At 39.5% G+C, this 26,163-nt stretch overlaps 1 protein-coding gene across 3 annotated transcripts in view; it reads right to left on the reverse strand.

Annotated features, from left to right (window-relative positions):
* LOC124622090 (mast/stem cell growth factor receptor kita-like) overlaps positions 1–26,163 on the reverse strand; it is a 299,069-nt gene that overhangs the window by 15,380 nt on the left and 257,526 nt on the right. For all 3 annotated transcript variants that reach the window (XM_047147668.1, XM_047147669.1, XM_047147667.1), the window contains exons 16-20: positions 21,426–21,568; positions 21,213–21,335; positions 13,205–13,334; positions 13,047–13,128; positions 5,514–5,619 (exon numbers count right to left, since the gene is read on the reverse strand). In XM_047147668.1, coding sequence (XP_047003624.1) covers positions 5,514–5,619; positions 13,047–13,128; positions 13,205–13,334; positions 21,213–21,335; positions 21,426–21,568 — 584 coding nt within the window. The remainder of the gene's footprint in view (positions 1–5,513; positions 5,620–13,046; positions 13,129–13,204; positions 13,335–21,212; positions 21,336–21,425; positions 21,569–26,163) is intronic.

Below are 26,163 nucleotides of genomic sequence, written 5' to 3' on the forward strand. Positions count from 1 at the left end.
TCTGGACTGTTTTTGATACTACCTGAGTCAATGACATCATTTACTGCAAATTTTAGATGAGGTACAAACATAAATGTATCTCCTATTGTCCGTTACATGAAATAATATGTAGACATGGTGGCTGATCAGGTACATCCATTATTTCACTTGCAATACTCCCCCATGTTTCTATATGCTCAGCTGTAAAACACTTTACACATCAGAGAGTTTGCACATAATTACCCAGAATCAGGAGTGCCTGACTGACAGCCAACTTCATCTCCAATTCAGCCATCTGTTGAGAGGGATTTCAGCACTCCATTTCTTGCACTAATCAGTATCCATGAGTTGTAGGCCTCTGTTGTGCAGTCACTGACATGTTAGTCTCTCCAATGGTTTTTCTTGGAAAGTCCAAATTATGAGAATTTATTGTCATCTTCTTCTTCTTTGGTGCTATGGTATTTGATGGATCTTGGCCTCCTCAACACTCTGCATCCATACATCCTTGTTCTCTTCTTTTCTCTTCCACGCTAAGATCTCCATGTTGGTAATGTCAGCCAACAAACTTTCCAGCCATCTAGCTCTTGTCTGAATACTCCTTTCTGCTGGAATATAATCATCCTTTCATTATTCATTTCAGCATCCTATCACCAGCTATCCTTACTATATGGTCCAACCAGTGTACTTGCCATCACCACAGGAACTGAAGCACTGTTCACTGCGTCCACATCTCATGGTCTAGTGGCTAGCGAGGCTGTCCCTGGATCATGGGGCCATGGGTTCGATTCCTGGCCGTGTTGGGGATTTTCTCTGCCTGAGGACTGGTCGTTTGTGTTGTCCTCCTCATTTCATCATCATCATCATTTGTGATAGTGGCTAGATTGCACTGCGTAAAAAATAGTATGAACAAATTGGGACTTTGTACAGGCACTGATGACCGCACGGTTGAGTGCCCCACAAACCAAACATCATCAACTGTTCATTGTTTGGGAGCTTTTTCTCTAATCCAGTTGCTGTGCAATAGTACTTTCTTCTTGTTCTTTGAATATTTCTTTGTTTCTTCTTTATGTTGTTGTGTTTCTTTCTTACTTTGTCTGTAGAACATCTCATTGTAAAAAATTGTTGAAGACAACTGTAAGCAGCAACATAAGACTTTGAATAGGTTTTATTTTACTGACACAACCAGTTTTAGGCACCAAAAAAGTCACATTTGCATCGCATGCATAGTAAATGTTATTAGTAACATGCAATGTTTGTGAAATATTTTAAGTGTTTTGCCATATCCTATGATTTAGGAAGACTTATATTAATTAAACAGCTGATGTGTATAGCATTTATTCACCTTACAGTACATCTCAGAACACCTATATTCTAAGTTTACTCATTAACTTTCAACTGGTATAAGCTGTTGTAAATCATCAAGAGAGGTCAAACAATACAAATACAGTAAAACCCCGATTTCACATTCCTGCATTTTATGTTTTCCTGCTTTTAAGTTCATTTTTGTCAGTCTCCATAGATAAACTTCTGTGATTGAAGTAACTGATATGAATGTTTATGAAGGTACCCGACACATTTTTCTTGCTGTAATGTATGATACAAGCAATTGTAAATACATGACTCACATCGATTTAAACATGTGATATGCACAGCCTCTTGAAGTGGAAATACATTTCTTCATGTTTCTTTGAGATATTTTCATTCAGTCAGTTTTGTAGTTAATAAAAGTATTTCTACTGAGGAACAGTAATGTGTATCATGAATGATCTGTGAATCACAGAGAAGGTTTGTCATCATATGTTAACTATCATAATTCTCATAAACTTTTCTCACAGATCATTGGCAACACCCGAAATTCTATAGCATAAATATGCTGGCAAAGCAAGGGAAAGGGGGCGACCCCAAGGGGGAATAACAGTCCTACTGAAACCGTGGATAACACCAATTATAGCGACAACAGAACTAAATCACTCCATTGTAATAGAAGTAAAACACACCACAATATTAGCAACCTACTTCCAGCAAGCGAATCGGCCATAGACATAATCAATGAACTGGGCCAACAAATAAGACGGAGCAAGAAAGACATCCCTTTGCTTATAGCAGGGGATCTAAACTGTTGGTTGGATGTACAGAATCACAAAACAAAATTAGTAATCAAATCACTACAAGAAGAAGGCCTCATCCTGCTAAACAACACAAATGTCCCTACGTACTTCTGCCATAATGGCAAAAGTGCTATTGATATCACCCTCATAAGAGGAAACATAAAAGGGGACATAAGCCCACTTTGGAATGCAAACCACATGCCTATAAGAAAACATATCCTGATGAACATAGCCATACAAAGTGATTGGAAGGCAAGAGAGAACCAAGAGAAGAGACTGCTCTCGAGGAGACTGAATCCAAGGAAAGTGGAAGAATACCATGACCAGATAGAACAAATTGAGTCCTTAATCGACAACTCAAATGTAGAGGAGGCAGCGCTTGAACTGGAGAAACTCTTAAAACAAGCAACTACCCCCAGGAAAGTGATAAGAGCTAAACCATGGTTCGATCAAGAGTGTTATCAGCAAATAAAAGAAGTACTCCAAGCTTTACACCGACTAAAAACGGACACAGATAATCACTCACTACTAAAAACATACGCTGAGAAAAGAAGATCCTACAAAACACTAACAAGGGAGGAGAGAATGGCACATAGGGAAGAAGAGGGAGAAGACTAGCTGAAGAAGCCAGGAGAGACCCATTCATTGCAATCCGCCCCCGAAAGCAGGCACAGTCACACTATATAAGCATGGAAGAATGGACGAGACATTTCAAAGACATTCTCAACAAAGATGGTAGAGAAGGAGCACAGGTAGCAAGTCAAGAGCTCACACCGCAAGAGATGCCAGCCTGGTCCCCACTCACTCCAAATGAGGTCTGAAAGATCATTGAATTAACAAAAAGGAAGAAAGCAGCAGGACCGGACATGCTTTACAACGAACAGCTTAAAGACACAGCCCATCTGCTGGCACCAACCTGGACAAAACTTTATAGCAAAAATCCCAGGCCAGTGGAGAAAATCAATAGTAAGGGTAATGTACAAAGGGAAGGGCGACCCAAAGGACACAAACAAATACAGAGGAATAGCCTTGGAAAACAACCCTTTTAAGGTATTCACAAAACTAATCACATGAAGAATAACACACATTTTGGAAGACCACCTCCCAGAATCTCAGTTCGGGTTCAGGGAAAAAAGATCCACTATTACAGCACTGGAGCTGCTTTTAAAAAACATATGGGAAACCATAGATAAGAAGCAAAAACATTATGCTGTATTCATAGACTTCACAAAGGCCTTCGACCTCCTCGATCGATCATTAGTAAAAAGGATGCTCAACAAAACACTGGGAAGAGACAGCATCTGGACGAGGATTATAAACTCCATAAATGAATGGAACGAGATAAGGATCTTGGACAACCTCGACCTGTCTGAACCAATAAGGCAAACAAACGGAGTACTCCAAGGAGACCCACTAATCCCGCTCCTGTTCATTCTGGCAGCAAACGACATTATGGCAATCGCTCATGATGAAGATGTTGAAGCATATGACTACGTGGATGACATTGTGATAGGCTCAAAAAACTTGAAGAAACTACAGGAGACTATAGAAGACGTGGAAAAATGGTGCACAAAACACAAGTTCGTAATCAACACCGACAAGATGGAAATGATGGTATTCAGACCAGGCGGGCAAATCCCAAAAATGACAAGAATTGCACTACAAGGAAAGCAAATATCTATCATAAAAGATTGCAAATATCTAGGGATAACACTCCAGTCATCCGCAAAGTGCTTCACTAAACACACAACAGAGAAAGCGACACAGGCCATCAGAGCGATAAACGAAGTAAGTTCCATCAGAACACTAAATTTAGACACAGCTATGGCACTCTTCAAATCAAAAATAATACCGATACTGGCTTATGGGATAGAAATCATATAGATACACCTAAATGAAAAGAACTTAGAAACATTAGAAAGAGTAAAAGCAACCTATATCAAAAGAGCATCAGGGGTAGCAAAAACCACAAGATCAAGATTAGTCTACCTTTTTGCCTGAGAATCTTTCGTCATTGAGGATCTAAGGACAAGGTTCTTACTTCCCAACACATCAGCATCGGAGAAACTACTAAGATCACTACTCAGGAAAGGAGAGGAAGTACCAACGGAATTCTATGGATCCAGGGCCATGATCGACCGCACTTGGACAGCAGCAAATTTTGAGATGAGACACGTACTTACAAGACTCGCAGTACACGGACTCCACCATGAAATTTGTGCAAATACAACATACCACGAACCGTCAAACCTTTGCAAGTGTACACTATGTGGACAGTCTTGTGAGAGATACCATATAGATATATGCAACAACAGGACCAGATCAATTAGAGACTATGCAATAAATGGTTCAAATGATAATCTGTTATAATACCTGCACTGAATGTAATCTACTACTAAGAATTATGCAGACACTCAATACATCCTTGTAATTCACTCTCAAATGATTGTAATCTAATGTATAACTATAATGGCTATTTTGCTGCAATAAATCGTTTACATAATTCTCATTTCATCTGTATTTTTCCAAACATTATTATTTGGCATATAGTTTACATCCTGCTGATAATGACATTACAATTAGTTCATGTAGGAACATTTTATTTAATAAAGTATTCAAAATTTACTATTCACCAAAACCACTTGAAGTTAAAAATTTGACCCTGCTAATAAGAGCTTGTTTTAGGATTAACCTACATTATATGAAAACCCTTATTCTTGTCTTTCTAAAGAGCATATTACCTTTTCTCCCGACCCCCCCTCCCCTCCCCCTAAAAAAAATAAAATAAAATAAAATAAAATAAAAAAATAAAAAAAACAGTAGTTTTACTACAATAATATGTTAGTTAATGAACTTTGAGTTTCTAGAAAAATCTTGGCAGGCCTTATAACTCTTTGTGCACTCCCTTTACTCTCTGCAGAAGAAACTAATTATGCCAAAAATTACGTTTAGTGTTTTAAATGTGTTCCTCATCAGTGCTGGGATTTCACTTGCCGAAGGTATGTCCAGGCCAGCTAATCTTTTTCAGTGTAGTTTTGTAGTTTTATTAAGTGGATTTTCCTTTTCATATAAATACTTATGTCACTTTAACATTATCGCACATATCATTAAAAAGTACAGCATTTTCTTAACAATTCTTTGTTAGTGGCTGCTAAAATAGGAAGACAAATATTTAATTTTCATATTAGAAGGGTTATCCATATACAAATGTGTAATAACTAGAGTACACAGTTTTTGTTTCAAGATTTACATCACCAAACAACAGAAAGCATCTGAGGACCTTTTCTCTGAACTTTAAAGTAACTTTTTGACAATTAATAAAATATACAGCATAGGAAAATGATTATTTTACCTATTATTTAACACTAATGCAAAAGCTATAACTTTAAAACAATGTGAAGAACTCTAACATTTTCATTTACTCACAGTTAAGGTTCTCTCTCCCAGGATATTTCCAAATTCTTCAACCAACTGCGAGAAAGTCACTCTTTTATTAGGGTCAGTGTGCCAACAGCTCAGCATAATCTCATATCTGAAACACACATACAAATAGTTAATCAAGTTGTTTTAATGTTGTTGTATGATGATGATGATGATGATGATATTTGGTTTGTAGGGCACTCAACTACATCCACGCCCGTACACAAGTCCCAATTTGTACAAGGGTCAATTTTTTTCACAGTCCAACATAGCTACTGTCATGAATGATAATGATGATGAAATCATGAGGACAACACAAACACCCAGTCCCCAGGCAGAGGAAATCCCCAACACAGCTGGGAATCGAACTCGGGACCCCGTGATCCAGAGGCAGCAATGCTAACCACTAGACCACGAGCTGCGGACAGTGTTGTTGTATGATATGTATGATACTCATATGAGGGTTATCCTGACAGTAAGGCTATAAATGAAATACTTGGACAGGTGAATCACATTTATTAGAAAAATATTGAAACCACACAATGTGGGAGTAGGCATTAGGAGTGATTTAAAATGGAATGATCATATAAAGTTGGTCGTCGGTAAAGCAGATGCCAGACTGAGATTCATTGGAAGAATCCTAAGGAAATGCAATCCAAATACAAAGGAAGTAGGTTACAGTACACTTGTTCGCCCACTGCTTGAATACTGGTCACCAGTGTGGGATCCGTACCAGATAGGGTTGATAGAAGAGAGAGAGAAGATCCAATGGAGAGCAGCACGCTTCATTATAGGATCAATTAGTAATCGTGAAAGCATTACAGAGATGATAGATAAATTCCAGTGGAAGACTCTGCAGGAGAGACGCTCAGTAGCTCGGTTCGGGCTTTTGTTGAAGTTTCAAGAACATACCTTCACTGAGGAGTCAAGCAGTATATTGCTCCCTCCTATGTATATCTCGCAAAGTGACCATGAGGATAAAATCAGAGAGATTAGAGCACACACTGAGGAATACCAACAATCTTTCTTTCCATGAACAATACAAGACTGGAATAGAAGGGAGAACCGACAGAACCGTCTGGTGGCTTGCAGAGTATGGCTGTAAATGTAGATGTAGATGTACATAACCACCACCCATATTTAAGCATTCGTAATATCCAGAATGAGATTTTCACTCTGCAGCGGAGTGTGCGCTGATATGAAACTTCCTGGCAGATTAAAACTGTGTGCCCGACCGAGACTCGAACTCGGGACCTTTGCCTTTCGCGGGCAAGTGCTCTACCATCTGAGCTACCGAAGCACGACTCACGACCGGTACTCACAGCTTTACTTCTACCAGTACCTCGTCTCCTACCTTCCAAACTTTACAGAAGCTCTCCTGGAAGGTAGGAGACGAGGTACTGGTAGAAGTAAAGCTGTGAGTACCGGTCGTGAGTCGTGCTTCGGTAGCTCAGATGGTAGAGCACTTGCCCGCGAAAGGCAAAGGTCCCGAGTTCGAGTCTCGGTCGGGCACACAGTTTTAATCTGCCAGGAAGTTTCATATCAGCGCACACTCCGCTGCAGAGTGAAAATCTCATTCTGGAAACATCCCCCAGGCTGTGGCTAAGCCATGTCTCCGCAATATCCTTTCTTTCAGGAGTGCTAGTTCTGCATGGTTCGCAGGAGAGCTTCTGTAAAGTTTGGAAGGTAGGAGACGAGGTACTGGTAGAAGTAAAGCTGTGAGTACCGGTCGTGAGTCGTGCTTCGGTAGCTCAGATGGTAGAGCACTTGCCCGCGAAAGGCAAAGGTCCCGAGTTCGAGTCTCGGTCGGGCACACAGTTTTAATCTGCCAGGAAGTTTCATATCAGCGCACACTCCGCTGCAGAGTGAAAATCTCATTCTGGAAACATCCCCCAGGCTGTGGCTAAGCCATGTCTCCGCAATATCCTTTCTTTCAGGAGTGCTAGTTCTGCATGGTTCGCAGGAGAGCTTCTGTAAAGTTTGGAAGGTAGGAGACGAGGTACTGGTAGAAGTAAAGCTGTGAGTACCGGTCGTGAGTCGTGCTTCGGTAGCTCAGATGGTAGAGCACTTGCCCGCGAAAGGCAAAGGTCCCGAGTTCGAGTCTCGGTCGGGCACACAGTTTTAATCTGCCAGGAAGTTTCATATCAGCGCACACTCCGCTGCAGAGTGAAAATCTCATTCTGGAAACATCCCCCAGGCTGTGGCTAAGCCATGTCTCCGCAATATCCTTTCTTTCAGGAGTGCTAGTTCTGCATGGTTCGCAGGAGAGCTTCTGTAAAGTTTGGAAGGTAGGAGACGAGGTACTGGTAGAAGTAAAGCTGTGAGTACCGGTCGTGAGTCGTGCTTCGGTAGCTCAGATGGTAGAGCACTTGCCCGCGAAAGGCAAAGGTCCCGAGTTCGAGTCTCGGTCGGGCACACAGTTTTAATCTGCCAGGAAGTTTCATATCAGCGCACACTCCGCTGCAGAGTGAAAATCTCATTCTGGAAACATCCCCCAGGCTGTGGCTAAGCCATGTCTCCGCAATATCCTTTCTTTCAGGAGTGCTAGTTCTGCATGGTTCGCAGGAGAGCTTCTGTAAAGTTTGGAAGGTAGGAGACGAGGTACTGGTAGAAGTAAAGCTGTGAGTACCGGTCGTGAGTCGTGCTTCGGTAGCTCAGATGGTAGAGCACTTGCCCGCGAAAGGCAAAGGTCCCGAGTTCGAGTCTCGGTCGGGCACACAGTTTTAATCTGCCAGGAAGTTTCATATCAGCGCACACTCCGCTGCAGAGTGAAAATCTCATTCTGGAAACATCCCCCAGGCTGTGGCTAAGCCATGTCTCCGCAATATCCTTTCTTTCAGGAGTGCTAGTTCTGCATGGTTCGCAGGAGAGCTTCTGTAAAGTTTGGAAGGTAGGAGACGAGGTACTGGTAGAAGTAAAGCTGTGAGTACCGGTCGTGAGTCGTGCTTCGGTAGCTCAGATGGTAGAGCACTTGCCCGCGAAAGGCAAAGGTCCCGAGTTCGAGTCTCGGTCGGGCACACAGTTTTAATCTGCCAGGAAGTTTCATTCGTAATATCTCTTGACAAGTTGATAAATTCCCACCACATATTCTTCTGCTCCCTGCAATTGCAGTTAGGCCATGGCAGGATATTTGAAGTTCTCTACTGGAGCCACAGCATTAGTAGTCAACCACCTTCACATATGCATTACGAGGTGTAAATCTCTTGGAGTCAAGTCTGGGCTGCAAGGCATGTGTGCAAAAACATACTGTTTTAACTGACACAATTATTATATTTGCCAGGTAGAGTGTGGCTGAGCATTGTCACACAAAAACATTAAAAAAATACACAGTAATTGTGGTACATTAATTATTTAGTCACAATCTCATGTAAAACTGAGAAAACTGGAAAAAAAGGTGTCTGACAGTTGAGATATTGAGAAACATATTTTAATGAATTTTCTGTACCATTCGGCTGCTGGCTACAGAGGAATGGCCAACACTGCCATTATCATTAATATTTGTCTTTCCACTCTTCAATGAATGACATCACTGATGGATAAGATTTTCACTCAACACATCCATGTACAGTAAAAATTTTGAGATGAATATCAACAGCTTTGAGATTGCCCATAGCTGATTACTCAGGAGGCTGCTGTCACCAGAAAAAAACAAATCTGGTATTCTATGAACCAGTGCATGAAATATTTCATGAGTTAATTGTGTAGATGGGTTTCAGAACTTGAAAATGGGAGTGGATTAGATAAGTTAAAACTAAGGACATGTGGTGGTAGAAAGAACAGGATAAGTATAAAGGATGCCTCTGGCTAAAGCAGCTAGAAACAGTGGTTGTGTGTGTGTTTGCATGAATGTCCATGTGTATGTTTTCTAATTCAGAAGAAGCCCTTTTAGGCAAAAAGTTTACTTGTTAGCAGGATTTTTATTGTTCCTGTCTGCAATTCAAGATCTCCGCTATATAGTGAGTAGCAATCTATCTTCTTCGTAACACTGTCATTATTTCATCCTGGATTTTTTATTGTTTGATTTCAACGTGATAATATATGTGTAACTTGAATGAAATCAAATAGTAACTGGTTACCAGCTCTTCAAATCACTCTTCCATCACAAAGAGAAGAGATCCCACAAACACGAGCCTTAACCTACTACACATAAGCAAACACATAATCCTAGTATGGTTCATATGTTTACCTGTGTACTTGACACCCATTAGTCTGTGCTCTACTGTTGTAGTAACAACTGGGAACATGAAGCTCTTTAGGCTTTCAACTAATATTTTAGCAGTGGTAACATAACAATCCCCAAATACTAGAAGTCACCTTGAATTTGCAAGTGGGATTAGCCTAATGAGTATTCTGTGAATACTACATTCAAACACATTCCATCCACTACATATTTAAAACTAACAGCTTCTTGGCAATGACTTTCAGAATCAATTACAGTTGTCTAAATGGTGTCCACAAAACTTGCAAACTGATGTGGTGTTTAAATGCTAAATTTTATTTACAGCTGAAGCATTGTTTACAAACTGTGCAAATCAATCTCGGCAAAATGTGTTACTGATCACTTGAGAATTCAGGCTGGGTGACATAAGTTGACAAATTTTAATTAATCAAGGTAGAGTATGGCCAAAAAACTAATCAATTGCCCAGTAACTGGCAAAACATATTCTATCAAAGGGAGAGCCACCTGTGAAATGACACATGTCATTATCAGCTGTTACGTAAACACTGTTCAACCTTTTACATAGGCACAACTACCACCAAATTGTCAGTAAGGATGAATAGTCATAGGCAGAGTGCACATACCAGCAACACACAATATCCCGTTGCAGCGAATGCTCTACAACATGACGTCGTGACCTCAGTGCCTCTTTCACTAAATGCGCCATCTGGATTCTTCCCCCAAAAACCAGTTTCTCAGAACTCCACAGGTGGGAACTAGTGCTACAACATGTCCTTGGTTCTCGTCACCCAACTGGCTTTAAATTATGTTAATTTCTTCCATCTCAGCATTTCTTCACAGTAACTACTTTCCATCCCAGCATTTCTTCACAGTAACCACTCCTTTCTTCACTCCACTTGTGTTTTCTACATCTATCATTTTCTGGACTGTATATTTTTTGCCATCCACTCCCTGTCTCTGTTACATACAATGCACTCAGCTTTTCTCTCTTATTAAATAGTGCACGATGTTTACATTTACCTACAGTATACCCAAAATTAGTTATCTGTTCTGTCTATTTGGCTCCAAAACATGGTAGAAATTCAGTATGAAGAAATTTATTTAAGAGGTCTCAACTGAAATATTTCAATTTAGAGACACCAAATTTACCTGATTAACTCTATCAAGCTTTCTTCAGATACTGTACATGATGATTGCAGTTTGGTTTCCCAGGATCAGCAGTTTCAGGAGCCATGCAGGACCAGATTAATTTGTTTCAAGTTGATAATGTTGCGATTCAGTTCTATTGTGTTCTCTTTAGAGTGCTGTGAACATTTTTCTGCTCGAGGGATTTGTAGTAAATCATGGTTACAAGTTAATCAAAAGTATAGAACCCGAAAAGCGTACTGCCAGAGTATCCGAATGGTTAGCATCACTGTCTTTGGTGTGGAAGGATCTGGGTTCAATTCCTGGTACCTCCCAAAATTTATCTGAGATACAGAGGTTTGGTACAGGCTCCATTCATTCAGCCCTTGTGAGGGCAAATTGGGAGCTGCTTAAATAAAGGAGGACTAGCATCATCAGGATTCATCTACTGACAATGATGGGTGGAGGGATTGGTGGCAGGCTGATCACATGTCCCATGATCAAATTTGCTCCTTGTACTGCCTTGTATGCAGCAGTTGGCCTAATACAGACAAAATAATATACAAGGTGAATCAAAACAAATTTTACAAATTTGGCATGATATATAAATTTATTGAGATAACTTAGAGAATCGATAGATGGGTCATTTTATAGCAAACAACCTCAAGATCGACATAGAAGTGTCAAGTGTCATTTTGGATTCATGTGACTACCATTTGTGATGTGATGAACATCCCACTGGTAATCAATTTCTTCCCACACTCATTGAAGCAAATCAGGCATAACTTGTGCAACGGCAGCATAGATTCGGTTTTTCAGGGTGGCTAAAACGTGTGGTGTGGAGGAACATACACATGGTCTTTAATGAAATCCCAGAGAGCGAAATCCAGTAGTATCAAGTCTGGGGAGTGAGGTGGCCATGTTACTGGTCCTTCACAGCCAATCCACTGACCTAGGAAGCAATTATCAAGGACCATCAAACCTCTGTGAGGAAATGAAGTGGTGCACTATCTTACTGGTAGTAAACCATCCCATCTCTGACATCTTCATCAATCTGCAGTATTAAAAAGTTTTCAACCATATCCCGATAAGCAATAATCATCAACACATGTGTGACTTGGTGATTTATCATGTCATACTGAACAATCCATCTCAAGAAAGTTCTCATATGCCAATAGGAAATTGTAGGCCTGCTTGGGGGTTATTTAGCATATTTGGTGTGAAATTTATGCCGAACAGCACTTACAGAATTTGTTTCATGGAACCAAAACACACAGCGAGCACACTCTACACCAGTGACAGTAGCAGTTTTAACTGTGCGCTAAGCTGATGCTCCTTGTGGCAGAATGGGTAATGATGCACTACATGAATCAAACTTGAGGCTGCCTGCTGTAATATGACACACTCACCGATTCTGTAAGTTATATCAATAAATTTCTGTATCATTCCTAAGTTATAAAATCCTTCTTGACTCACCCTGTATTTGATGTTTTCTGACAAGAGCTCAGTCACACAGAAGCTGTTGTATTTTTCTGTTTTAAGACAGATTTGCTGCAGTTTTCCATACTACAATGTTGTCCCTCTACAATTTTTACCACCATAGTTTACTCAATTACCAAATTAGAGCCTCTAGGTGTGTCCTTGCAACCAATTCTTTCTTTTAGTCAAGTAGTGTGGTACATTTATTTCACTCTGATCTATCCATTTAAACTTCAGTATTCTTCTCAAATGATAAACCTCAAAAATTTCCATTCTCTTCTTATCTATAAAGTTTATCACCCTTGTTTCATTTCAATGTAACATGACAGTCCAGACAAATAAATTCAGGGAAAAAATTCCTAAAAATTAAATTTCTTTTATAAAAACCAACACGGGTACATTTTCTAATCTGTTGTGTACATATCACAGTAAAGAATTTATACCTCTACACACACATAGAAAGCACTATATCCAAAATGAAACATTCCTGTGGGCAATGAAAAATCTTGACTTAGTTTATACAAACATTATATGATACAGGCAAAGCATAATAAAATCTCTTTTTAAGCAGATGAGTGCATCAGCTGCCACACAGACCCATAAAGCACCACATCGATAAATAAATATTTCACCACAGGCTATAGGATTGATACTAGGTAGCTCAGGTTTTGTGAAAAATAATGGAACAGATTTAACTCATGTGACCTTTTTCCATTACAGTCATAATAAATGATACTACATAAGTTTTCACCTACATTTTGTTGGTAGCATATTGTGGTTTTTCCATTCGGTAGCCATTAATCAACCTCTGAAGTAATCTCTCATCTGGCTCCATGCCTGTAGTAAGAAAGCAGCTTAATTAGTTTCTATTAGATGGTAAATTCATAAAAAATAAAGTACTAATTTTGTTCACCTGGGTATGGTGTCGTTGCCAAAGAAAAGAGCTCCCACAGAGTCACACCATAGGACCACACATCTGATTGTGTTGAAAATATGCGGTCCTTTATGGCTTCTATAGCCATCCATTTAAATGGCAGTGGTCCCTAAAAGTTAACAATTTGTTTATAAAATATTTTATGATAATTTGAAAAGAGGAATATTTAAAGTGGAGGCAAACACATTCACCACACAATATGGAGACATGGTTATGAAATAAGCAATACGGAGCCAAAGAGAGTTTAAATGACAAAAGATATTCTTAATTAGTGATGATGTCACATATGATTATGTCTCAGATTAATATATTTATATTTCTAATCAGTGGTCCACAGCTCTAGCTTGGTACAATTATATCAGTATGCAAACCACTTTAATTAGGTATAGGATTAATATAAAATATTTATTTAGTTTTAGTGATTATTGTTTTTCAGCTGCCAATATGAAAGACTGTCATGTAATTGGCATGTCAAATTTATCAAACTTTCTTTACCTACATGCTTTCACCTTGTTAACAACTGATCCTCAATCATGACTGATAGACAACTATATTGTTTCCACATAGAGTGGTCAACTATAACATACAACATGGAAATTTCATTACTCAAGCTACACAGATGGTATATGACATGAGATGAAAGGTGAGCAAGAGGCAGCAAAACCATTTGGCTAATTTCATGTGCTAAGAATAGGGAAGCTAGCAAGTTACACAATGATGAGCAGAAACTTCATGGCCACTGCACATCACAAGACTACATGCCACCTAGTGGTGTTGGGCACTTGTGTCATGGTAAGGAAACTGTAAGTGCACAGCAGAGATGAGTGGGGAATTATTTTAGTGTTGATATGGGCTGCAAATGAGGCAATTCCCTGACATAAGCAGCATTGGGAAAGGGATGATTGTTATGCCTGGCATTTGGTAGCAACAATCTTGGAAGCTGTAAAGCTTGTTAGCATGCTGCTCTCATGAACATATATGGAAAAATAGCTGCAGGATGGTGAACCTATGAATAGGTGACAAGGTGTTGGATGTCCACCTCTCATGTCAGAACTTGGATGTTAGGCTTCCCCACTCTGTAATACAGGATAGAAGGCAATCTGTGGCAGATCTGATGACAGAGTACAGTGCTGGTGCAGACACAAGTGTGTCAGAACACACTGATCAGTGCACACTGCTGAACAGGGGCCTCAGCAGCAGATCTCCCATATTTGTCCCCATGTTGAGTCAGCTGCATCATTAATTATGATTGCAATGGGGAATAATGGACCATGAATCAGTGTGTGCCACCTTCTTGGATGAATGGTGTTTGTTATTACAACATGTTGTTGGTCATGTCCAAATACACCATCGTTCAGATATGGCTGCTCAAAACATTCACTGTGGCATACATATGGGCCTGACGGGGCACATCTGGGATGATGTCAGGCATCAGCTACAGGGGACATTCACTTCAGCTTCCATCAGATTTGGGATAGTAATTGAAGGCATCATGATAACAGTGGACTATTTGATGTCACTATGTTGTAGAATTCTGTAATATATTTTATGCACACATTTTATGACTTTTTGGAGACTGAAAATCTCCTTCTCTAGGAATCAATATGGATTCCAAAAACAATGATCGTGTGGAATAAAACTTGCTCTGTTTGTCCACAAACCCAGAAAGCAGTGAATACCAGAACCTAGGTTAATCCATACTCCTTGATTTCTGCAAGGCTTTTGATACAGTTCTGCCCTGCCACCTAAAAAACAAAATATCAGCCGAGCTGGGTGATTGGACTGAAGAGTAAGAACAAAACAACACATCTCATTCTCAGTAGAGAGAATACAAAAAGATGGTTACTGTCAGAAGTTCCATGAGATTCCTTGCACAGGATGTTGTTATACATGGAGAAGTCACAATACTAGACAACTGCAGTGAAACGCAGAAAGAACTACAGAGAATAAACACTTGGTGCAGGGATTGGCAGTTGGCCCTCAACATTAACAAATGTAACATGAGGTGTGTAAATAAACAGAAAACCCATTATTGAATGATTACTTGATTATGTAACAGTCACTGGAAACTGAGGCACCCATAAAAATATGGAGGAATATGCATACAGAAATATTTAAAGTGTTTCAAATGGTTCTGAGCATTATGGGACTAAACTGCTTTGGTCATCAGTCCCCTAGAACTTAGAACTACTTAAACCTAACTAACCTAGGGACATCACACACATCCATGCCCGAGGCAGGATTCAAACCTGCGACCGTAGCAGGCGCGTGGCTCCAGACTGTAGCACCTAGAACCACTCGGCCACTCCGGCCGGCTAATTTAAAGTGGAATTAACACATAAAAGAAATTGAAAGTAAGACAGCTGACAGACAGAATCTTTGGAAGGAGCTTCAGGAAGTTTAGTCCATCCATAAAGGAGGTAGTTTATGAAATCCTCATCTGACTGATGGTAGAATATTACTTGTTTGTTTGGAATCGGTTAGTGAAAGGATTGATGGAAAAAAACAGAGAAGCTCCAAAGAAGAGAACTGCTGTGGAGATGCTCAGCCTTTTCCAGTGGCAGACTCTGCAAGCGAGGCATTTTCCATTATGGTGAGCTTTACTGTTAAAATTCTGAGAGCATTTGTTCCTGGGAGAGTCGACCAATATATTGCTTCCTCCTACGTATTTCTTGAGGAAATACCACAGATATAACCTTACATGGAACCTTACCAACTGTTTGTCCTTCCTGTGACCACTACACACTGGAAAAGGGAGGGGGAGTGATAATGGTATACAAAGTAACTTCTCCAACACAGACACACAGAAAAGCAGTTTGTGGAGTATAAATGTAGATGCAGACCACCTGCATCCCTTCATGTTTAATGCCTTCCCCCAAAAGCAATAACATCTTGCAGTAGGATGATCTGTACAGTAGGATAACAATCTGGTTGTTTGAGGTGAATTACAGTGATATCACATAACGTTTTGGCCAACAAGTTCACCTGATCTGAAACTGATGGCACACATTTGGCACTTACTCTGCACCCACAAAGCACCAGCTTGTACCTAATGGGAATTACATGACCTGTGCTTCGACTTCTGGTCCCACATGCCTCCAGAAATCTACCAAGGGCTTGTCACATCTGTATGATGCAGAGTCGCTGCAGTGCTGCCTTCCAAAGGTAGACCAACATTCTATTAAGCAGGTGGTCATAATGTTTTCCTCATTAATGTGTATTCTGTAGCTCACATTCTTGATAAACATTATGATTGGAAACATGTTAATTGAACCACAGGCATACAGACTCAGTAAGAATAATTACATTTTAAGACTATTGAAAGGACTGTAATCAACAGCTTGTTCATACTCAAGAATTAATCTGTGGTACAAACACAGTTGTGAGGGAGAAAGAGGCTCATTTTCTTTTAAAGCCATTATTTTATTTTCACAGGTAGGTGCCAAAATAAGAACATCAGAAAACAGAATATCTAAAATAATGATGAACCATATGGAGCATATGCACTATACCATTAGAGAAACCAAGAAAGAGGCTGAGTGACAAGAAAATTGGTTTGTAACATCCGATAGAGACAAGTAGTTAGAGGAGGCAAGAGTTGAAAGCCTAACATCTGAGCATGGACATCCACAGAAATTTACCCAAGAGTGGATAAGATTCTAAAATTGCCATTATTTAGTTTGAAAAAGTGTTACACTTGAAGAACTAAATTTGACAAAAAGTACACCAAAATTATTGTATCTTAACCACTTAATATTGTTTTGGAGGTACATAAGTCCCACACCCAAAAGGTAAGCATATTTCATTAGAGTATGTAAAATGTATCCAATGAGCTACAGAATAAAGCTAGAAAATACTCACAAAAATAGTTTTACCCATAAACCAATAAGATGAGGTCAACACTGAAAATTAAAAATTGAAAACAGAAAAAATCAAAATGAGCAAAAAAAATCTTGCCCATTTCAATGAAAAATTCCATTTATTAATACTCAACAATGTGGAGAAGAAGTAAATAACATCTAACAATTGGTTATTCAAGGTTGACCACCCCCTCCCTTTTTTTTGTGCAACCCACACTCACCATCTGACCAAATGAATCTGGAAACCCCCCACCAACATCCCCAAATTGGTGAGTAGAACCAAATTCTAACAGTCTAGGGCTCAACAAATGAGGTCCTTGTCTCCCAGTATGACACATCTTGCTGCAGTCACGCCCACTGGGTAGCAGAATTTTTATTTCTGTGACTGTATGTTGCTCTGTGTTGCAGGCTGTAGGGATCAAAAAGAATACAACATTTTTCTTTTTTGTAATTCATACAGTTTTCCAATATTCTAGTGGATAAAATCATATTTTTCTCTTTCCATCTGATCTCTTTGGATCCACAAATGAAGTGTATATGATCACATCAACAGTACAGAACAGCCATTTTCTTCGGTCTACTGCTACAACTGTTCTACTGTGTGTATGAATATGGTTTTAGAAAGTAGCCACAGATCTTGTTTGTGTACCAATGCGGAGTAAATCACTGTTGTGTCTAAGTTGTACAGTGAGAGAGGGACAGTACATTGGCACCAACAAGCCACATATGTGGCTTGTAAAGCCATGCAAAACTCATGCACGTGGGCATAGGCTATGACATTGTAGTGTGGGCAGACATGATGCTCTTTCCTATGCCTTGGAATGTGTAGCTATCCACCATATTTCCTTAGATGTATGGAAGGGGCCACTCAGCTGTTTGGTCTCAACCACTGGATGCTAGCCCACTTGAAAGTGATTGGGACCAAACCACAGGGACAGCAAGTGACGGGGAACAGCTGCTGCTGACCCAGTATGCCACATGGTTTCATTACTCTAATACCAACCTATAACCAACAGAGTGGGCACTGAATCTTTCCTGGAATGATTACAACCAAGATCTCAAATTGGATCCTTCTCCTCCTTCTCTTGAATTCTCATTGCAGGAATTACTCACTTCCTTCATTGCTTCTTGATTTTTCCTAAGGATTATCACTGAAACCTCAAACATTACTCAAGATAAGTTCCAAGGTATCCATAACCTGGAGGTAGACCACTCTGTCATCAACCAGACATTGGTTATGCTACTGTTGTAGTAGACCATCAGAATATGTGACAGAGGTCCAATGTCAGCTCTCAGGCACCTTTATATACAAAACCATTCCTAATGGCCCCATTTCTTGCATCCAGAATGAGATGCAGAAAGTCCTGAAAACCCTAAGACGAAGCTCCCACAGAACAAATCTCATCACAGGTTAACTGAAACCTCCAAACCATCACATAGAGTCTCTTGCCCAATTTTTGCCTTGTCTTTTACAGATGCCAACCTCTTCCCAGAACACCTCAAATCCATTCTCACCCCTCTCCCACCTGGACACCTGGAATTAACTATTGATGAGACACTGCATTACACCAATATCCCCAAACACATGATTTCTTAGCCTTAAGACAATATACCTCCCAACAGCCACCTGAAAGTCTTCCTAAAAGCTTGTTTACTGTCAGCCAATACAATTTCATCCTCACCCATAACTACTGCATCTTTGAGGGCCAGGTCTATAATAAAATCAGGGGGAATGCTGTGAGAACCAAAAGAGCTTCGTAGTACACTAACTCTTCTGTGGGCCACATGGCACAGGCACACCTCAAGATCCAAAAGTTTGACCCCCTGGCTTGGTACAGATACACTGTTGACATCTTTGTGGTCTGGACTCATGGTGAAGAACTGCTCCAGTTCTAGCAACAGCTTAACTCTTTTTATCTACTGAAATTCATCTAGTCATTCTCCAAATCAAAAGCTACCTTCTTTGACCTCCATCTCACTGAAGCCCACAACGAACCTCAGCTCATATAATACCAACCAACAAGCAACAATACATACACTTTGACAGCTAAACTCATCTGCTCCACCAACGGTTTGCTCGATACTTACACCATCAACCTCTGCCAAACTTTTCTCTGCCGCAACTACCCCACACACCAGTTTGCAAAAAAAATCTCCCATGAAGTATCCTCCTACTCTGACTAATAAAGCTCTTCCAAAAATGTCAGAAGCACTGCTTTTGTCACCCAGCATCCCACAGTCTTTGAATGCCTCGACATATTTCTCTGCCAAGCTACAACTTCCTCAAGTCAAACCCTGACATGAGATTCTCTCTCCCTTGTATCCTACCTATCCTACCCTCTGTCATAAGCCATCACCCTCCTAATCTTTGTAACATCCTAGTCAAACAATATGAGATCCTCAAACCATTATACCTACCTGTAATCATTCCTGCTGTAAAACCTGACATGTGAACAATCCCGATACCACCTGCTTTAGTATCATTATTGGTAAATACTACCTACGATATCAAAGGCAGAGAAGCATGTGAAATAATGCATCCTGTTTATCAAGTAATTTGTGTCTACTGCAGAGGGTTTTATATAGGAATAACCACCACTAAACCTGTCAGTTACATCATGTGGGCTATTTGGATGCTCCCTCCTGACATTAGTTTTCATGAACTCTGGAGGGGGGAACATATATACAAACTTTTTATTAATTTTTTCTCACTATTTCTTCATTTTCATTATGCATTTACTTTTTCATCTTTGTTATCCCCCTCTCCCTTTCTTCTTTAATCTACCTTAATTTCACTGTTCATTTCTCTTCCTCTTATTCTCCATGTTTTATTCCTCATCATCTCCATACTGAAGCTGGCAAAGTGCTTACCACTGTACTATCTTTGACCTCCTACCCTCTTTGTACAACACCCCTGCCCCTTTTTTAATTTTTGTCTCCAATCATCCAAAAAACAGATGAGTCCTTCTCATCCTAGACTCTGAGGGACTTGTCCTTCCCTTGTAATGTTCCCCAACCTAATACTCTCTCCTCCTCAAGGAAGGAACTATTGGTTCCAAAAGGTAGAATAGTGTATGTATTTTACTGTGTCTATAAGTAGTATCGTAATACCATGTCCGAAAAGTAAGCCTGGCCAGCAATTCTGTGTCATTTCTCCCTCCCTGCCCCTGCACCCCAAATACTGCCTGACCTCTGGCAGCAACCTGTTAGAGACTATAATATATAACTCCATTCTGAATCGTAGACACAGATGTGGAGGCCATATGGAAATTACTTTTACATCTAGTATTGTAGTCAGTTCCACAGTTACTACTAAGTTCACTATTATTTTTAATCACATATACTACTGGACAGCAAACATATTGCCACAAGAATCTAAGAATCCCCTATGTCCCTGAAAAAGCTTTTCTGTGGGATGTTCAGTTAACTAGTTCCTATAATACTTTTACTACACTTGGCTAGAAAATAATCTTTCCAGGACATTACTGAGTTGAAGCAGAAAAATATGCAAGCAATCCTGTTTGCAGACCAGCAAAATAATAAAAAGATTCTAGCAGCTGGACTCATTGACTGATGAAAAAGAATATCACTACTTTGGCTGAAATGCCTAAAAAGTCATAAGAGCTGCTGGTTTTCAGCAAGATAACATTTTTATGCTCTCTTTAAGAGTTCAGTTTTCAAAACTGACTATTGCTTGGGGAGTACACACTGCTTGCTTAAGAAAATCTAGTAAGTCCATTTTCAGTGGTGCTGTTGGTTTCTTTTTTCAGTTAAACACAAAGGCACATCAGTTAAGGATTTTAGTTATCATTTGGAAAGAGCAGGGTCCAAATCTCTACCTGACTATGTGGTCTCCATTTTTCCATGATTTCCCTAAATCATTTCAATCGAAACACAGATTAGCTTCTGTGAAAATGTCATAACCAGTTTTTGTCTCTGTAATAGGGAATCTGAACTTGGATTCCATTTCTAATTATCTCATCTTGACTTAAACCTTAATTTCATTTCTCTGCTATGTGAAACCCAATTAAAAATAATCATGAAAAGGTTAATAGCATTAACAGCTTATCTTTTAATCCAATATAGTTTAATAGTGTAATGGTGTTCACTTTGAAGTGTTGACTTACACTACTCTTCTTTTTGTATATGTTGGAACGATACATATTCTTTGCCAAACCAAAATCACAGATCTTCACAACATTCCCGTCGGCCAGTAGAATGTTTCGAGCTGCCAGGTCTCCATGTAACACCTACAAAAAAGGCAACAAAGAAGCTAACACGAAAAATGTTCAAGAAATGTATGTTGGTATAAACTTCCTATTACAAAAAAATTGATTTACCTTTCTCTGAGCTAAGTAATCCATTCCATTAGCTATTTGGTATGACCAGCATACAAGGTCATGCGTACATACTGGATTCACTTTACCAGCATCATCACACTTATAATAATAGCACCATTCTTGTGGTCTGCTGCCACCACTCACTGAATAACAAAGAATATGTAAGATACGAATAAAACATAAATTTCCATCAGCTCATTTCAACATCAAACAATGGGAAAACATATAATTTTTCTATCGTTCTGTCCTAGGCAGTTAGGATTCAACAAAGTCTACAAGGAACCAGGAGCATAATGAGAGCAGTATCACAGTTAATATATGTTTTCTAATGTAATCCACTTTCCTATCATTAGATGATCGTATTTGTGTTTAGTTGTTTCTTAAAATCCAACTGACAACATTATTTTTTCATCTGTCACCTGTTCACTTGGACAGATACCATCTGCCTTCAGCTCACTTTCATTGCAGTCATTATTCTACCTCAGACTCTTGTCTCATCACTGCTCCATTAGTTTGTCTTTCTGTTTCTCCTAGTAATTCCCAACATACATCTCTACATTGCTTGCAGAGAAACTCTTAGTTTTCTAATAGTTTTTCCCACTGAAAGTCCACAAATCACTGTTATAAATCAAAATTAGTAAGGCACAAACATTGTAGAGTCACTGTTGGAGACACAAATGGAAGTTTGATTTTGAAAATCCTATTTATTTTACCAAATGTGTTACATGGCATTTTCCCTCTTCTATTTATTTCTTTTGTATTCCATCCATTCATTTTTTTCAACTGTCCTAAATATAATAATTATGTATTGAATGTGTATGACTTCACTGTTAATTTGTACTGTTTTCTTTAGGATATATTAGAGATACATTACATTAGTCTTCAAGTAATTGCTTTTTGGGCTCACTTTAACTTGGTCTGTTAGGTACATTACACTTTTTGTTGAAGTTTATCTGAATGAGGAATAAATAACCCAGTGTCCTGAGGACAGCTTCCTCATGTAGAGGAAGTGTGGTGTTGTGCTTCATGATTTACATTGCTTTCAGTGGGACAAACTAACGCATCACTGTTAATTTTTGGCACACTAGTGTAGAAGATGCCACAAAGAAGCATGATAATTTGTGTATATAATATGACTTCTGGTATTTAGTTTGTGCACAAAAGTGATCATAATCTCGAAAATCTAAATCCCATTTTACATAGAAATTCAACATACTTTTCTTGTTGTTTATCCATCACATTTCTTTCATTGTATCACAACTCTTGTATCTGCCATGATATACTGTGTATTTTCATATCTAGTATGCAATGAAAACTGCATTCTGTACTAATATTATCAGTTGTAATCAAATTTGTGCTTTATACAATTTTGGCAATAGTATCCTTGTTCAGAGATTCAGTCCCTTAATTTAATTTATATCTATGTGAACAAAAGTATATTTTCGGAAGTTTATAAGTGCCTGGCATAATGTATTTCATAGAAAATTGACAGTTAAAAATGCAGACATATATTCAATGTATTTCAGCGGGAGTATCTGATTTGGGAAATTGTTTCCATTTAATCACAGTGTAGGTATTCAAGGGATTAAATTCATACTTCTACCTTTTTCCCACATGTTGATGTCTTTGTTCTACAGAAGTTTTTGAAAATGTACAACTGAAACCCAAACAAGGTTCTTCCTAAGTTGACTACTGTGGCACAATAACGTATTCTACACATATTATAATTGTACATTGTGTTAAATTTAGTTTGCCTTTCGACATCAGTATTTATTGTCTGCATTTGTCATAAATTTATGGTTTTTGCAATGTTGTTACTGAGAATAAATTTAAAAAACCTGAGATTTTATCCCAGTTTCTCTGTTTTCATAACAGAAAATCACTTTCTTTGTTGTTAATAACCTAAGTTTCTAAAGGGAACCTGTGTTCCCTGTAGCATAACATATCCAGAAATTAAAAAAGAATAAGCATGTTGAGTTTAAAGTTCCTTGCTTTCTTTTGTGTACAACACAGCACCACTCACAGACCAGCTTTGACACAAGATGAAAGCAACTGGAAATTGCTGTGACTGCTGTCAAGTGATTGAAAGATGCTTTGAGTAGTTCGTCAAGAGGATTATAAGGAGATATGTGCCAAAGTTGCCACAATTACCTCAAGTACTATCCTCTCCCTTGTATACTATCTTTTGCACAGGACATAAATGACTTACTAACACTTGTATAAGTGATTGTGAGTGGCATGCCAGTGGTAGGTCTAGCAGCTCTACACACAGGAGGCAGGGGCCAGGGAAAACTCAGAGTATTTTCTTCCCTCTAACCAATAAGTTTGAGGTGCTGTCCCCCCTTGAATATGAACCAATGAAACACACTTCCCACAATTCAAAACATACTGGTCCCTTTTCTGGCAGAAGGTAATGCAAAAGAGGAAATTCTCTTAATTGTCAATGATTCGATTGTACTATTTAAATTTCCTTAGGGAAGTGAAAGCAACGTGGTTCATGGTGTGGGTTCCTGTAGTCATGTCCTAGTTCATGAACCATGGGCAACGTATGAGTGGCCAAGTAAGTGGTCCCGACAGTCGGGATACCAGTTACTTTGGAATGAGGCTGGGCATCTCGGACATATTCTGAGTCGTGGTCACCTTTGTGCTCATACGGCAAAGACTACCATATCCACCGGTTAGTCCCTCAACCGTTAGGGTTTAAACCCGATGGGACTCGGGGCAAGTAAGGCTAGCAACCTGCTTCCCTGGTACTTTAAATATGATGCTGGCAACAATCAGAGCAAAATGCCTCGGAACTTTGGAGGTGACGGAGTCCCACCTCTAACTGACAAACCAGGGACTCCTAAGATAAGACTTGGCAAACAAATGGTAATGAGATGGGGAGCTATTAATATCAATGGGGGCTACTCTGGGGAGAAGGTAGAGCTGGCAGAGGCTGCAAGTAAGATGGGGCTGGACATTTTAGCTGTTAGTGACATTCAGGTAAGGGGTGAGAAAGAAGAGGAAGTGGGAGAATACAAGGTCTACCTGTGAGGAGTCAAAGCAGGAATCGCACAATAGGGTGTACGGCTTTACATCAGGAAAGAAATGGAACCCAGCGTAGTTGCAATAAGGTATGTAAACAAACGACTGATGTGGATAGATTTGACAGTGTCTAGCAAGAAAATTAGGATTGTGTCAGTATATTCACATTGTGAAGGGACAGATCAAGATAAGATGGATAGGTTTTATGAGGTACTCAATGATGCAGTTGTTAGAGTAGAGGACAAGGACAGTGTTCTGCTCATGGGTGATTTTAACGCCAGGATTGGAAATCGAACAGAAGGGTATGAAAAGGTTATGGGTAAATTTGGAGAGGATATGGAGGCCAACAGGAACGGGAAACAACTCTTGGATTTCTGTGCCAGTATGGGCTTAGTAATCACAAACTCCTTTTTTAAACATAAGAACATTCACCGGTATACTTGGGAAGGCAGGGGAACCAGATCTGTCATTGACTACATAATAACAGATCAGGAATTCAGGAAGGCTGTGAGGGACACACGTGTATTCAGGGGATTCTTTGATGACACTGATCATTATTTAATCTGCAGTGAAATTGGGATTGTGAGGCCGAAAGTGCAGGAGGTCAGGTCCATATGTAGGAGAAACTTCAGGATAAGGAAATCAGTCACAAGTACATAACAGCGATCTCAGAAAGGTACCAGTTAGCTGAATGTAGTCAATTACAGTCATTGGAAAAGGAATGGACAAGGTACAGGGACACAGTACTAGAAGTGGCTAAAGAATGTCTTGGAACAGTAGTGTGTAAAAGTAGGATGAAGCAAACAGCTTGGTGGAATGACACAGTGAAGGCAGCCTGTAAAAGGAAAAAGAAGGTGTATCAAAAATGGCTACATACTAGAACTCAGGTAGACAGAGAAAGCTATATTGAAGAAAGAAACAAAGCCAAACAGATAATTGCAGCATCCAAGAAGAAATCTTGGGAAGACTTTGGAAACAGGTTGGAGACTATGGGTCAAGCTACTGGTAAACCATTCTGGAGTGTAATTAGCAGTCTTCGAAAAGGAGGTAAGAAGGAAATGACAAGTATTTTGGACAGGTCAGGAAAACTGCTGGTGAATCCTGTGGATGCCTTGGGCAGATGAAGGGAATATTTTGAAGAGTTGCTCAATGTAGGTGAAAATACGATCAGTAATGTTTCAGATTTCGAGGTATAATGGGATAGGAATGATGATGGAAATAGGATCACATTTGAGGAAGTGGAGAAAATGGTCAATAGATTGCAGTGCAATAAAGCAGCTGGGGTGGATGAAATTAAGTCGGAACTCATCAAATACAGCGAATGCCAGGTCTTAAATGGCTACACAGGGTAATTGAAATGGCCTGGGAGTCGGGACAGGTTCCATCAGACTGGACAAAAGCAGTAATCACACCAATCTTTAAACATGGAAACAGAAAAGATTGTAAAAACTACAGAGGTATCTATTTAGTCAGCGTTGTGGGTAAAATCTTCTCAGGTATTGTTGAAAGGAAAGTGTGAGTATTAGTTGAGGACCAATTGGATGAAAATCAGTGTGGGTTTAGGCCTCTTAGAGGTTGTCAGGACCAGATCTTTAGCTTATGGCAAATAATCGAGAAGTGTTATGAGTGGAACAGAGAATTGTATCTATGCTTTATAGATCTAGAAAAGGCATATGACCGGGTTCCTAGGAGGAAGTTATTGTCTGTTCTA

The sequence above is a fragment of the Schistocerca americana genome, chromosome 7, assembly GCF_021461395.2.
Source record: "Schistocerca americana isolate TAMUIC-IGC-003095 chromosome 7, iqSchAmer2.1, whole genome shotgun sequence".
NCBI classification, from domain to species: Eukaryota; Metazoa; Arthropoda; class Insecta; order Orthoptera; family Acrididae; genus Schistocerca; species Schistocerca americana.